At 40.1% G+C, this 16,737-nt stretch overlaps 1 protein-coding gene across 2 annotated transcripts in view; it reads left to right on the top strand.

Moving 5' to 3' along the window:
- EPHA5 (EPH receptor A5) overlaps positions 1-15,632 on the top strand; it is an 835,947-nt gene extending 820,315 nt beyond the window's left edge. For both annotated transcript variants that reach the window (XM_078676244.1, XM_078676243.1), the window contains exons 16-17: positions 10,985-11,140; positions 14,654-15,632. In XM_078676244.1, coding sequence (XP_078532370.1) covers positions 10,985-11,140; positions 14,654-14,759 — 262 coding nt within the window. In that variant the 3' untranslated portion in view covers positions 14,760-15,632. The remainder of the gene's footprint in view (positions 1-10,984; positions 11,141-14,653) is intronic.
- Positions 15,633-16,737: the final 1,105 nt, after the last annotated feature.

Below are 16,737 nucleotides of genomic sequence, written 5' to 3'. Positions count from 1 at the left end.
TTGAGTAAGCAGTGTCTGGACTTGAGCTGGGGAGAGTTTAGAAAAGGTTGATAAAATTGCCTATCTTCGTCCTGCTTGGATTGAAGATCAGTTGCACTTTCAGAGTGGTTTATAGAATTAGTTGAAAAGAGATTAAAAAAACTGCATTTACTTTGGCTTGAAAAAATGTGGCCAGTGAGTCGCAGGAAGTTTGATTAATGTTATTATTTACATTTCCTGGGGGCTTAGACAGTTTCTGGACTGTAACAAAAAAGTTATTTTGAGGAGTTTTTAGCGGATTCTATTTTATAAGTATATTATTGCGTTTTCTCCTTAAAGATATTATGTTTGTAGATAGCTAAGGTGCACTTGTACGTTTCTATTTCTGTTATACCATAATAGAGTCTCCATTTCCTTTCTTGCCTATGACATGCCTGTTTCTGGAGTCTTACATTTTCCGTGAACCAAGGTTCTGAGGGAGAGTGTCTAGAGTTTTTATTGTACTTGACTGGTGCTAGCCTATCCAGGACCAGATCTAACCAGTGGTGATAAGATTTGGCTGCTGAATCCATGTCTTCAGTGACCAGAGGTGGGGTTGAGGCTAAGGCAGCTTTCAAATCGTTAGACTCAATGATGTTCCATTTACGTAAAAGCCTTTGGGGTAATGGCTGCTTAATAGTTTCTGCATTCACAACCAGTTTAATGTTAAACATGACATGTCGACAGTCAGAAAAAATACCATCGAGTAGATGCCCTGCCAAATAGGTTGGTCCCTTGACCAGTTGCTCTAATCCTAAACTGTTCATCATGAATGTAAATTGGACTGAATCGTTGTTAGAGGGATTATCCAGGTTAACATTAAAATCACCCAAGATGGTGAAATTTGGGGAGTCAACTTTTATATCCAATAGGAGTGAGAGATTGTTTGAGAAGGTTGCACAAGGACCTGTAGAGCGATAAAGGAGTAGACCATTAAAGGAATAGCGCTTATTAAATTGCATTTTAAATAAAAGCGCTTCAAGCTCCTTAGAGCTACTGTGCCCAATGAAAGAGATTTGAAATAAATTCCGATATCTGACGGCAATTCCACCACCTCTTTTACCTATCCGATCTATCCTAAATGCCGAGTAGCCTTCTGGTACAGTCGTAGAGAACTCAGGCCATCAAGAAACAAATGTCCTAGTTTTCAAGGCAGTTCTCATCTATTGATCTGCAGACATCACTAGCTGTATATTTATTACACCAGAAAATCTCTTATCATAGAGATGTTAGAAAAAAGATGTCTCAGTCTATTGCCCTTATAAAAACAGCCCGACTCTGATACACACACTTAGACCAACACAAAACCCACAATCACCTTAATAAACAACAGAAAAAGGTGAGGAAAGCGAGATGGCACCTCACGGGCGCACCACCAATGGGACGCCTGGCTGGTACTCACCAGGATGGCCCTGTTCTCATCATTGGTGCCATCAAGAATTAACGGAAAAGTGTCTTAAACCCAAAGCAAAAGACAGTGAGTGGTGCAGTGGACACAACTTATATGTAACTAAACTAACTACATTCAACATTTAACATATAAATTACTGTGCAACTAGGACAAATAACTTTACTCATGTTCCTATTTGTGTTGCATACAGTACACATATAAACATAAAAAGAGGGATGTGAATACTACCAATCGATTCACACCCTACTAACAGCCGACATGTTTCATTGCCTTGGTTTCTATCAGGCAATTTCCTCAGGGCAAACCAATTTAAATGCCACTGCATAGGACACTGAGCTTTGCGTGCCTTCAATTAGGCTTGCCTCTCATACCAGCTAAGAGAAATTTTAAAACAGGAATACAGCCCCCATCGGTGAGCGTGATCCAATCTCCCTTCGGTTCAGTTGCGGTAGAGAGTCATCGTCCGGCGTCTTCTCAGCACTCGAACCGGCTGTTAGTAGGGTGTGAATCGATTGGTAGTAACATAGGCATCTGAAGGCGGAACACTGTCACTCTCACGAAGTAATGGGCTTTATTCAGATTATACAACAAGCAAACTTTGAGGTGATTTCACAAAGGTAGTGATTTGGAATCAGGCAGTGCTTAGTCGATATAGTATACTTCTGCTTGATCATTAGCATTAATTCCATTTCAAAGTCATCTTTGAACATATATATATATATATATATATATATATATATATATATATATATATATATATATATACACACACACACGTGTAGGTGGTAAGTGGTAGGAAAATGGGAAATTAGCCTCAAATATGGTTGTAAGTTGCATGTTAAGAACATACTCTGACTTTTCCCGTCATTACTAAGGTTTATGCAAGGAAAAAAGCTTTGTGCACTTTCACATTGTCCTTTAAATAAAAATACTAACATTGCATGCACTTCTGAGTGAGAGCATTCATTCATACATGGGTGGATCATTCTCAAAGTATTTTTCTTTTTCTATGTTGCTGCACTAGAAACACTCCAGTTGCAGTCCTGGGTAAAAAAAACACAACATAAGTCCACGGGAGGTGAGGGAAGCATAGCATACTTCAAACGTTATTGAGCCCTGGAAATAAATAGCCCCTCCACAGAGCAGAGTTTTCCTAGCAGGAAGGAAATCACACCAACTGTTACATGACAGCTCTTAGGCCTCGCTCTAGGATGAAGCTGGCGCGCGCGGAAAAGGTTATGCCAGGGCTAAAAGCCCACTCATGTTTACTGAGGTAGATGGCATTTCCAGCACACAGTCGTGTGGATCTTTAGCTCCTCCACAGGCATCATTAGCTCTCTAAATCAACAACTGGCGCACAGATAGTGTTAACAATTAGCTTAAATGTCATTGCAGGCAAATCTAGCTGAGCGCGAGGCCAGCCTCGTGCACCGCCCCCACTCCGCCGACTACATTGTTGTACAGAGCAAACAGGCAATTTCAGTTTGCTAATGCGCACTGTCAACCCCGCCAGTCCTCAGGCTCCCTACAACACGAGCCTATGCAGAGAAAAAATGAGATGATTCAATAAACCGTTTGTCCAATCTGGCGGCCATTTTATTAGCATTTTAATGGGATTTGTTGATTCCAAGGGCTGTCAGGGCCGTGCGGGGCAAACGTGTTTCCTGAGTGACAGCTGTCTGGTTGATCCCATGGAGCTGATTGCGCCGAGAGATTGGCATCTTGCAGTTACAGTCTGTCAGCAGGCATTGCATAATTTGAAGACAGAAATTGATGCAGATGGCGAGCAGAGAGGGATCCTATACCTAATCCTTAAAATTGCACCCTTATCATATCTCCCAACTGCATTGTTGCATTCTTGGCCCTTCTTAGGATGTACGAATGATGGTGAGCATTAAAAAAATTCTAATGATATTCATTTTTTAACCTTTTAGGCGAAACGATGACCAAACAATTGGCAAACAAGATAACTCAGGATTATGCACCATGCTAAGTCTTTTTATTTTGAAGGTGGTGCCATTGTTGTCAGACCACTCACTCCTACCTTCCAATATCTGCACCAAAAAACTTTCAGGAATGACCCTCAAAAATGTCTGGAATGCTTAAAAAACCTTGAAAGCGCAGTCCTTGCAGCCTGAGTGGCCATTGGTGTCTGAATGTACTTATAACTACAACAGAGGCCCAGATAATGGCCAAGCAACCTACAAGCACAATCATTTCTCTTTTTAGGTGATTCCTCACGTTGAGACATTGGCTTTGAACTTTGTTTTTGCATCTTCTTTAAAAAAAAATTAATTAAAAGGGAAGATGAAGTAGCCCACAGAATAGCATCTTTCATCTACTGTTTTGCTGATTTGCATGCTTAGTAGAATGTTTTCTTCTGTTAGGTAGGGATACTAGATCATACTTAGCAGAAAGAGGTTTGAGCCTTTTAATAAGATAGGGAGGTGAGGGATGTTCTCTTCCTGCAGAGTTGACATTGAGAAGACGCTGAGGCCTTGTCAGGTTTTACATTCCACAGGAAAGGGCACAGACCTGCTTGACAGCCGCCACCATGTTTCATACCATGCTGACCCACGCTAAGAAACACTCGAGCTTGACCCCCTGCTTCTCTTTGCTGGACTTGGAGCCGTTGGTTCAGTTAATGTATATGGACTATGTGTGACAATGAAAAGCTCTAATGTCTACTGGGGCTACAACAAGGGGCAAAAAGAATAACCCAGAGCCTTGGAGCAAAAACAGATCCAACTACCAGCACACGGTTTACTCAGTGACCAAAGACTACAAGAAACGGAAGAAGGAAGCACCTGACTATTAGGCACAAACCCCACCCCCAATAATCTGTGCAAAAGAATGATAGATTTCCGCAATCAGATTCACACAAATCCATCTGAATGTTTCTTCTGCTTTGTAATTGGTTAATTGATGTATATTGCACTTTCTTGATTTGATCAAAGACATATTTGTCAAATATGATAAACTACTCCACATAGGAGGTGTATACATTAAATAAATATACAAAATGTAAAACAAATATAGGGACCCATAGCACCCACTTATTGGTCATGAGAGATGCTGTAGCGGCTCAACTCTTGATGCCTTTATTTTTTCTAGACTAAATAGCCTTCCTTCTTAAGGTAGGTTTGTTCCAACTACAAGAAGAAGCTTTACTAGTTTTGAAATGAATGCAATATTTCAAATATTTTATTCAGGGTATTTAATCAGGGAAAAGAAGAACTGACCAGATCCTAAATCCGGGTGTTTGTTCAAGTAGTCTTCAAAATGGAACTGTAAAGGAGCTGAGGTTATCCGTATAGGATATAGATCTCCTGTGCCCCATAACTTTTTGAAGTTCCACATTTCGGTCAGGAGAAAAAAAGAATGTTATTGGAATCAAGGATAGACTGGCCATATGAAACACTGAGAAATCCCCTGTGTAGTGTCTTGTAAATAAAAGAACGCTGGAACACTTCTGGTTACCACATTACACCTTAGACCTCTGACATAAGCATTCGAGGGATGAGTTGAAGGAAGGCTTAGAATGTAGAGTTCGGATGCAGCGGAATAAAGACATCTAAAACTACTTTCTGTGTGTGGCGCGATTATTGGCAAGTAAACTGGGCTTGTAGGATGCTATGACTGGCGATGAGATAGGGGACACAAAGCCCATACATTAAAAGAGCTCTTCCAGAGAGATTGTCGTGGCCCAGCAAACTGCTCATGCATGGCACGTGTGCCACAGTTGAAGTGGAGACGATGGAACCAGTGGAGTCTCAGCACATCTGCAGCATCGCCAGCCTGTGTAAAATGCTTGAAGATAAAGAAAGCAAAAATGAAAGGCTACATGTTGGTGGCCAGGCAATGAATGAAATGGCCGCAAATAAAAGGTACTGTGCTAATATGCAAATTAATGTCATACACTATATGGAGTAAGAATGCTAAAGGCGGATGTAACCAGGTTTACGAAAGCAGCACACAGCCATACTTCAGTACAACTCAAACTGAAATTCATGTGCTGTGAAGCAGAGATTAACCAGGTGTTTGTGAAGAAACATGTAAGCACAAAGCCAACCACATATAATAATATTATTTGCTTTCATGGACTAGTATTATACACAATTTGTCTACTTACTGAAGCGGCTATAGAGAGTAGACAGAACACAGCATGCTGCAGAGCGGCCCCAGACAGAGGGTCAGGGGTTGTACTTGTGGAGTTGTCCCTGAATGAAGTGGCCCAACACCAAAGCTGCCAGGTAGGGGCTCAGAGCAACTCCCTAGACCACCATCAAGTAAAAAGATCCGTTGGAGAGCCAGGGTGAGATCCAAAGTCTAAAAGTCATTAAGGCTGACCCTAAACCTAGCACATCACAAGGCACTATTGAAGCTCTGCCTATTGAAGTTCCACATAAAGCAACTGAGACACCACTACTGTCCACAAATGTATATATGGCTACTGCAGTCTGAAAACAGCCATCTGCTTTTGATATTGCCAAAAAACACATATTGGCAAGATATGGACTGCACGGCTGGAGACGTTTGAAGATTTCATAGATGCAATAGATGAAAAAGATTATCAAAAGATTATAAAGTACATGAGGAAAATGGCTGGTGAAGGAGTGAAAGAACCCATAAAAAAGATACGATCATAAGGTAAAGTGATGCACGATTAAATCAAAACAGCCTTGAATTTCAAGTTTAATCCAATGCCAAATGTAGATTATAAAAGATACATATTCAGTCAAGAACATCAGAGACCAGGTGAAACCATTGATGAGTTTGTCAAGAGACTGGAGTTTCTGGAGAAACTGTCAATTCAATGAATTTAATGATGAGAAAGCTACCCGCCTCAGAGTAATCGATGGATGTCTGTCAGCTTCCTTTTGGTAATGAATGCTGAAGGAAACTTTGGGCTCAGGATAAGTCCTCAAGGCTGCTCATGCTGAAGAGCATGCTGGTCATCAAGCGACTAACATGGAAGCCAGAGGCGCCCAAGAACATTAGTCATGAGCATGAAAAGTAAGCCAAAGAACAAGGCAGAATGACACAAGACGATGTCTCCACAGAAAAAGAAAAAATGTGTTTCAGACTTGGACTGACATTTCCACATGAAGGTAAATGTCCCGGCATTGACCAGATATGCATAGGCTGTGGTAAAGCAAACCATTTTGTGATAACTTGCAAGGCATGATCCCACAAGGCCATTCAGTCACATCAACTTAGGCAAATTGACACCAAACATAGTTGATTGTCATCTAAATCTATGGCAGAGTTCCTAGGTATCAGTTTCCAGTGAAAGTGACAATGACAATTTTGCACTGTCGATGTTTACTTCAGAAAGGCATGCACATGAGGGACTAGTTGAATGTGAGGAACAAATCATAGTGAAGAAAAATCGACCTGAAAAAGCACCAAAAATAATCAAACATTGTCCAAAGATCACGCTAAAGATAAATGGGTGTTCGATACCATTCATAATTGACAGCAGTGAGTCGATAAATATAATGCCTGAGGAGAAGTATCAATAATTATCTCCGTTACCACTACTTCCGAAGTCAAAGTCTTAAATATATACATGGGTTGCCTCATCGCCCTTAAAAAGTCAAGTTTTTTTTTGCCACAATGAACCATAAGAAGGATGTGGTACAAGCGACCAATCATGTATTTCAAGGAACAGCTTCACATGCCTGTTTGCTGAGTTTCAACAGTGCTGCTGATATGATATGGGACCAATATCTGTTAACTACAATATGAATACTCATCATGAAGTTATAATTCATTTTCCTTCATTATTTCATGGGTTAGGAAAATCCATGAAAGTAAAGTTATATCTAAATGAGTATGTTCATCCTGTTGCTCAAAGACACAAGGAAATTGCATTTCACTTTCAAGAAGCAGTTGACTGGACAGAGCATGCAGTGAACTGTCAGGTTCACTTGGATTGGTTCCAGCAACCCCACTTCCTTCTGTCCGCAGTCAGTCGGCTGGGACAGCAACAACTCACCAAAGGCATCTCCAGCAGCGTGGGTCAGTGATCACGGTGGAAGGATCTTCTTCTTTTGGTCTGAGATTTTGAGCATGACTAATTCACCTCATTAAGGTGCAAACTCTCATTGATGCATGATTTGAGATTAGTACAGAACTCAAAGTGAGGGTCCTAGAGTTTCTGTACTGGAAAGCTGCTTTGACTGTGGAAATTACTTAAACTAGTAGAATAAGTGGGATTAGTGGGTCCCAAATGTGTCCTCAAGTGTAACATTTACTACAACTCTGTACGTCCTTTATTTCAGTAGAGTACGGCATCAGGTATATTGAGATCTCGCAGTGTGACGACAATTGCTGAATCAAACTCCTCAAAAAATTCAATTATCATACCAGTTAATGAACTTTCCCATTTCTATCCAATTTAAATCTATCCTGGATAAGTAAGCTTTGGTCGAATAAATGTTGAGAATCCCTTTTAATGCTGTGCTCATAGCTTGGGTGCAAGGGGGAGGATCCAACACTGATTTCTGAAAGACCATATCATAACAGCAGATTGCTTCATGTAAATCTGTGATATTTTGAGAGACTCAACGGGAACGGGTTTACAAAAATGTAAATATATATCACGTGCAGAATGCAACAGAGATAATTAAGAGCATATTTGCATTTTTATCATCTAAGTAGTTAGAAAAATTGACATAAATTTGCATTGGTAGCCTTCATTTTCAGGGCTGAATGGTAATGTGTTTGCAGCGCTACAGGCAGATGGAAAATATTGTCAGTGAGAATAATGCAAGATTCAAAACATAACTTCTTAGTAAACCCAAGCATGTTTTCAGTTGAATGCCTGAAATCACACAGAAACGCAACACAATGGTTAGAAGACTTTTGCCTGTTTCCTCACAGTGGTAGCCCACTTGGTTTAAGACTTTATTATGACTCACATCATACTTATATTTGTAGTTATGGCCAATTAGCATCAGTTTCACAATGAAAGGACTAACCTAATGAAAAGAAAAACCAGCAAGAGCCAACTTCCTACTGATTCCTAGCACATGAATTGTGCTGCATATTTCTTATAATTCCTCATTTTTCCTCAGCAGCATGCTGTCAGTCTTTATGGGAGCACAATGGCTGTCTTCTCCATATTCTGATTTGCCTTGGCATGAAAGTGGTACTAAGGCACTTGGCTTCAGAACTTATCTTCAGAAGCCCCCTATAGTCTGCTCTCAGAATCAGATGAGTGATAGAAAGAAGCAGACGACTAACGAAGGGGAAGGTGGATAAGATGAGAGTGACTTGTGTGCAGCCTAGATTACTGATTACTTAAAAAAAATCAATGTCTTCTCTTTATGCCATAGTGAAGAAAAATGTAGTCCAAATTTAAGAAAAAAGGACTATGGTGATCAAGATATAGTTGTAAAAAATAATGGTTTGGGGTTTTGATGTTGATGATCTTCAGACTATATGTATAAAGTTGTGTATGTATATGTAGTATGGGAGTGAAACGTTTTGCCCATTTTTTAAGTATTCAAACTCCCAGATACTATTAATGCCTCGATTATATGTGTAAGAAAGTGAATTCATATTTGGGTTCTATGGTTGCCCTCTCCAATGAATAATGACACTAACTTGTCAGGATGAATCCCAAAGTCATTCAATTAATCTTAGCTCAACCCCTTGGTAGCTATGACACACTGTAGGCAGGCTGAACCTAGGGCAATGTGTATTTATGCTGTACTAAAACACTAATAGAGTAAAAGCACCAGACAATACAAATCTCAAACTCAGAGAAAATAGAGTGAACTTTAATCAATTAAACGACACCCAAAGAACAAAAATCCAATAAGGGAACAGGAAATATGAGCTTTTAAGATTTCAAGAAAAAATAGCACCAAAAAGTGTTTATGATTGTTTATAGAAGTGGTAGATGGAGACATAGGCATGATTTCAGGCTAACCATAATGGAGCATAGGTTAGGTGCATGAAATGGGTTTCTCCCATTCAAAGACTTTACCCTCAGATCTAGGGCCTAATTGTGAATATAGCAGTCCATCCACTATGATGGTGCGGGCACTGTTGCACCAGAGGTCCAATCGCCCTATTACAATTTGGACGGTTGGATTGACACACATGCCAGGGATCGGCGGTGTGTCAGTGGCTTGAGGCTACAATATGCTTGGCGGTGCTGCTACTGCACCACTAAGCAAATTAAGAGTTTCCTCTACACCGCGGTTTTCATGGCAGTGAGCCCACTATGAAACCTGTGGCAGTGAGGAAACAAATGGGGCCCTATTGGACCCCTTGTTGCCTCAGGAACATGAGCAAATATAGGGGGGCACATGTTGTGCCCCCCTGTGTGCATGCACCACGAGTCCTGCAAGGCATGGTCTGCACCAGTCCATGCCATGCAGGAACTACCTTTGAGGGTCCAATTTAGGTGCCTTTTTCATAGTGGCCATCGTGGGACAGCCAAAGAACCACCCGCCAGAGACAAAAAAAGTCATATTCTGGCGGGCGGTGTCAGTACGGCTTTGGCGTTATTGGATCGGGGCCGCAGCATGAGGCATTTAACTTTATCAGTTTGCGTGAATAAAACAAAAAAAGCATGTGGTTGGTGGCTTTTTCTTTTCATTAAACTTAGTGACTGCCATAATAAAAATAATTTTTACAATTGCAAAATTAACATTAGCTTTAGGATCCTGCACCAAATAAAGATATGGGTTCTGCATACTCTGACTATCTAGTCCCGCCCCAATAATTCTGAGATAATAATCTACTACGAAAACACTATTATCTAAGAAAATAAGCACAGGGTTCTTGTAGACCACCTCTGTATGCTATTCATAAAGCCCCCTCATCAACCGGAGTGAGTAGAGGCTTGAAAAAATATGGGAGAACACATTCAATACAAAGAGGAAGTGAAGGTCTTGTAAGCAAATATTTTACAGATCCACAAAGTTGGAATATCTATTAGTTAGGTAAAGCCTTTCAGAGGAAGCCACCATGCCAGTACATATTCTGTCTTTGTCAGTGAACATATAGAATACGGGCATTGGAATTCTGCAATGAAGTACAAAGAAGTCTTTGACTGGGTAGGAAAAAGTCCCCTTATTTGCAGTGCTAAGAGACATATGCTATATCTGTCTGACATCATTGAATGAGCCCAAAACCCATCTAGGATTGTGTGCTGTTTTATGTTAAAAGGAATTGGTCAGACTGCTTCTCTTTGTGCCAAAATTGAACTGATTTGCACAGGACTGGTTAGCTTCTGTAATGGTGGCATTAGCTCATGAGCATTTCCATCAAATTGTACGCTCTGTCTTAAGTTATAAAGTATCAGCTTTTAATCAATGTTAAGTTGGTAAGCATCCAAAATAACTTAACCAAGGAGTTCCTATACAGTGGACAATTGTGGTTATTGGCTGGCAGGAGTTTGAAACAAGGTGATCCAGACAACAAACCTATTAAGCAGCTATAACGCGTACCTTCTTACACCAACCACTCCAAGTATTCTAGCAAGCTCACGAACCACTGGTATCACTATTGACTTTTTCTTTTTTTTTCTTTCAGAGTATCCAATTTGTTGGGGGAACATAATCCCCTCGGAATCAGTGCCTACAGATCAGTGGGCGATTGGCTGGAGGCCATTAAAATGGGACGGTATACACAAACATTTTTGGAAAATGGATACAGCTCAATGGATGCAGTGACTCAGGTGACCTTGGAGTAAGTAAGATTTCCAAATTGGCATGGATAGCATCAGTCCATCTGCAAGGTCCTCAAAGTGACCACTAGTGCATACTCCTTTGTTCCTTTGGAATGTTGCTTTTATTCCTAGTACTGCCAAGCCTTTTGACTGCTTGTTTGAATTTTAAGGCTGCAAAATTGCATGCCTTTCTAAAATTCTGAACTGTAGGTGTAGGCGGAAACACTCTTATGTGCAACTATCACCCGATTTAACCTCCACCAACACCCTCACATTACATTTCAAAAACATTAGATTCATGTGTTGTAGATGCCATGAGATGTGACCAGTTTCCAAAAGGGCTACTGAGAACATATAAAGAATTTCTATGTCCCAAGGTTGAGACCCAGATTTATTTGTGGCTGCCATGCAAACGTCATGGTATTATAGAGAAGTCAGCAACCTCAGATGTTGAGTCTTCCTGGTAACATCAGTTTCCATAAAGCAAAATGTGTATACTCTGTGGCAATCCCTTAAACACAAACAGAAGATAATACCCATCTTTTCACAGAACCTACCTGTCCTAAGCTGATTTTTCCTTTATAATATATTTAATTAGGATATATGTTTTCAGGCTTCGAATTGGGAGAGGATTGTATACCTGTTCAAATGTAGGCTCCTAAGCATCTGCCCATGTACTTCTCTTTTAGTTATCCAGTCTGTCGGATTAATGGTATATCGGAACATTATTTTCTCTCTTGTGGTTTATTTTGTTGTCTCGCCTCAATTGTTAACCTTAAAAAAATTGGTATTTAAAAAAAATATTTCTCACTTGGTCGAAACATGGCATTAAGTGAACGTCAATAGAGGTTTTATGTTATTTCTTCAAAAAGTCAATGCACAGACCTTTTTTTGCGCTTAAAAAGAAATCAGTTCCACATTATATGACAAAGTGACAAAGGAAACAGTTCAAGAGAGGAGCTCTCATCTTAACAAATTAAAATGATTTGTTGTTTTAGTGAAATCTTATTCTAGCTTCTTGTGCAGCCATTATCATATGTTTAATAAAAGCTCCAAGAAAGGTATAATTGGGAATATAGCACTACAGATACCCTGGGTTGGCCTCCTGACTAGAATATTTAACCATCACCAACTAAATGCTTTTGCGCATAGCCATTGCTAATTATAGTTCAGGCTTTACTATTTATATTTTTATAGTTTTGCACAACATTTACTCTCAGCAGGCGCATGTTTCACTCTGTTTTGTGTGTTTTTTTCAAGGTTAAAACAACAGTTACAGCAGCAATACATTTTCTAATTCCTCAAGTATCACAATTTGAATGGTTTACTTCATTTTTTAGCTTTTTCTACTTCGGTGCAGTTCACTCATTGCTCCATATTGCTTAAAGAGATTATACCTGTATTTTGCCAAACGGTATTTGTGTCATTGAGAATATGGTCAATGAGATGGCCACGCTGAGGAGAAAACAGTTCACCCCAATACATTCATTTGATTTATTTATAACCCCATTTAGCCATTGTAAACCATATGGGCATACCATTTTCTCTTTTTTATCTTCCAAACTCTGTTTAAGTTAACCTTTTTTATTGTCATTTGTCTGGTTCTTCTTGCAGTTTCCTGTTTTGCGTGTGGTATTTGAGACTGATTGTAAATTGCTGTGTGATTGTATTTGTGGGTCATTTATTACAACTTTGTCAAGATAAATGTAGGCTAATGAGTGGCAAATTGAATGACACTTAACCTTTGCGCTGACCTCACTTTTTGGTCACTTTAGCAAATTGCAGCATTTAACTGCCATTAAGTGACCCTAATTTTGTTGCCATAAACCACCCTGCAGTCAAGTTTTAAAATTGATCTTTATTACCCTTCTGTCAATTGTGGCTTCCATGGTTAACTTGTGTATAGGCAGCAGGATGGCAGCTAAGCACAAAAGCATATGACGGGAGTTTCTAATAATGCTGGCGTCGATATGTTCTCATTTATTTTAAGAAACCCAACATAAGAGTTAGTGAGAATATAATTTAACGTTCAGCTCCTAAAAACACATACATTCTAAATACCCTTAAAATATATTTTTTATGTGGTGTGTCGCGCAACACAGTATTGATGCTAACCTGGATTAGCTTTCCAAACATTCAAGGTTGACACACTCTTGCGCTGTACTCAAGTAGAAGCAAAAAGCGGAAATATGTGAAAATTATATTCCTGTCTATGATTAGAATAGATATTCTTCATTTTTCTCCATTCACAAAATCCCAAATGCTATTCTTTTTTTAAAAAACGACTCTGTTTCCAGGCATACTCCTGCACTCCTAAACATAATGATGTGAGTTGACTGCAGAGTAAAATTGTGAATTTACGTAATTCATTTTGTTAGCTTTTATAGATGGTGGCTAGTGCATTTTTGTGAAGAAGCCATCTCCTGAAAACGTGGAGGAGTTGGTGAAACTTTCCTTTCCTGCCTGCACAAATCTAGGGCTTTATTATGACTTTGCTGATGGGGCAGCGGGCCGCCACGCCAGCTTCCCGCTGCCACACCGCCAAAGCCATAATACAACCGCCTGCTGGATTCCGACAAGAATTGAGGTCTGGACCTTGGCGATGCAGTGCTAAGGCTCATATATTAGCCTTAGCAAGACACTGTGATGGAAATTCCATAGACGTTCCTGCAGGGTATGCAGACAGGGGGGCACACCATGTGCCCCCCCTGCATGCATCCTCCGGCGCAGAGGCATCGGAGGCCCTGCATTGCCCCCTTTGCTTCCTCACTACCACAGTAACGTGATGGAACTTTCTTGCTGTTCCCATTGCTGTGCCTGTTTTCCAGGCACCACCATAGGAAAGGCAAAGGACCATCTGCCTTACACAAGTTCAACTAGCAATAATGCGAGCGATCCTTGTGCAGCTCTGCCGGTGCTGTGTCGATGGAGAGCTGGCTCAGCATCGCCAAACTCGTAATCGACCCCTAAGTTCTTTGATTGAGAGAAACAAATCATTAATGAGAGCAAGTGAGAGGGAGAACATTATAGAAAAGAAACAAGCACATGATTAAAAAATGGTTGTGAGCTACCAGACCCCTGAAAATCTATTTTTAGCTGGAATACTAGCATTTCATTTTCAACGGACAATGTAAAACAATACATTCAATCCAAAAGATAAAAAAAAAAATCAAGGCTCATTATTTTTGTAGCTTAGCATTTGCCTAAAAAATTTACCCCAGTGAACAGCTTCAGTCGTTCAAACAACACAATTATAAGTCTGCTAGAAGGGAGAGTGTGCCAGTTCTGGTTGACTCCCCCAAAAAAGTGAAGGAAAACGATTTACAAAGTGGAGGCCAAATCAAGCACAAACATTCTAGGGAACAAATTAAAAATGACTCCCCCATCTTTTTGTTTTGCCTCAAACACAGCTCCCACAAGATACAAAAACAGCTACTTCTGGATATGTATTAATGTTGTGGGGGGTCATTCTGTACAGCTTCGTATGCACTGCAGAGTAATGGAAGCCATCTTTATTTACTTCTGCTTCACAGGGACTTAAGAAGGTTCGGCGTGACCCTCGCTGGGCACCAGAAGAAAATTTTGAGCAGCATTCAAGAGATGAGGGTCCAGCTGGTGAATGGGATGGTGCCGTTGTAACCATTGCCACGCGGCACTTCCTGAAGCAAGCAATCCTGCACTTTGTTGAACAACCCTGAGATTTTTATTTCGGGGGAGGGGCGGAGGGAGGGTGGGGACTTGGGAGATGAATATGGAAAACAGAGTTACCACGACAAACGGACCTACCTAGCCTCAGCCACTATATTTCTAATCAGTGTTTTCTAAGAGAACCATCCTCTTCTTCATTTTTGTGTGTTCATTTTCATGAAGTAAATGTATTATGCATGGAAGATGGAAACGGTCAGGCCCTACAAGCGGTTGCCCGTTTCCTGATGCTTCTGCAGTGAGAGTTCCCACCACACTTTTGTCTGTACATCAAATGTATATAGCACCTTGATATACCGAATTACAGCAGCACATGTTAATACTTCCAAGCTTCCAAGGACTTACTTGAAATGGAATAGGGTTTTGGAGCCACTTCCGGCTGCAAAAGCTGCAGTTTACTGACGTCTTCTTCAAGTCCTGCCTGTCTACAGAAGTGTATTGAAGAGCAATATGATTAGATGATTTGTTGATAGATAACTTGTTTTGTAAATTAAAAGTGCTGTTACACAGTACAGAATACTAGAGACTAGTGTAAAAAAAATTGTTGCTTGGTCAATTGCAAATACAATATATTTATTTTTTGTGTTATACGGTTGCTCTTAGTTTGCTCTTTTTGTGAAATCAATGCATATGCTGTAACTCATTGATATGTAAATAATGTACAGTTTACTACACACCCAGGTACAGGTTTTGTGCTACCCCTTTGGCTTGTATTTTTGTTGTTGTTCGGCCCTAACAACATACAAAGAGATTTTAAACACGTGACAAGAAACTAAAGAACTTTTTCAATAAATGGACATTTCTCTGTCTCTGCTCCATGTGACTAGATTGAAGCTTTCCACCTGATCAAATGTAATTTGCAAGAGGTAAAATAGCTCTGCGAATTGAGCTCTCACTCTTGAGATCTGTGTGAGAGCTGCAGATACATGTTAAATCCTGCCAGGTATCACTCAACATTTTATCCCTCCGAGATTGATAAAATGAGTACCCATTTAAATGGCTAATAATATTTGTATATAAAATATCTTATGTAATGCACTTTGGTGACAGCACTATACGAATAACTAATTTTGACTCAATTGTCTTTGGGATTTTGAATTTTACCTATCTTCTCTCATCTGTCAGGCAATTGATAGGGCTTTTCAGGAAACCTCCGCTACTGCAAGCACCCTGTAAAATTCAAACAAGGAGGTTCCTCACATATAAAAATAACAGGTATATGTTTTTGCCACTTGAAAAATACAGTCCTCATCCCACTTCTCAAGATCATCACAAATGTTATAGGAACCCTGCCCAACCACTGCCTTCTGGTCTCCCAAAACTCTAGACCAAGAAGCTACCAGGCAACTGTATGCACTTGGAAATACACAGCCTACCATTGGGCATATTTGTGACCATTGAGAAGAACATAAATTATCTAAGGTACATCTACAAAATATGTTTCTCTGCCACGCCTGAATGATTAGGCCCAGCTTAATTTATTGGGTAATCTTTGAAAGCATAGACCATCATTTACTTCTTAAACATTTGGAATAAGACATATGCGTTGAGGGCTCACACTTCCTTGGATGTCTTCAAGATAGGCAATTTGATGTTGAGAGTTTGGAAGCTGGGGTTTGATCCGAATCAAACTTCCAATCTTCCTTTCATGTACATGGCACCTCTGTAGGGCATTATCCAGTATGTCAATGGTAACCAGATAACACTCAAATCACACTGCAACATACCTACATTTAGAAAGTTGAGTGGGAAATTTCAGCATGCCAAGACCACAATCCGAACACAGAAGAAAACTGGTTCTGCCATAATAAAAATGAGGCAAGAAAACGTCTTCTTGATAACTTTACGAGCCATTTCCATTGCATTCCATGTGTCCATCTTTCTGGCCCCCTTCTGATCTGGTGGAAACAAC

This window comes from Lissotriton helveticus, chromosome 2_1, assembly GCF_964261635.1.
Source record: "Lissotriton helveticus chromosome 2_1, aLisHel1.1, whole genome shotgun sequence".
NCBI lineage: Eukaryota > Metazoa > Chordata > Amphibia > Caudata > Salamandridae > Lissotriton > Lissotriton helveticus.
Note: the sequence above shows the minus strand (reverse complement) of the source record. Positions and strands in the feature narration are given on the sequence as shown.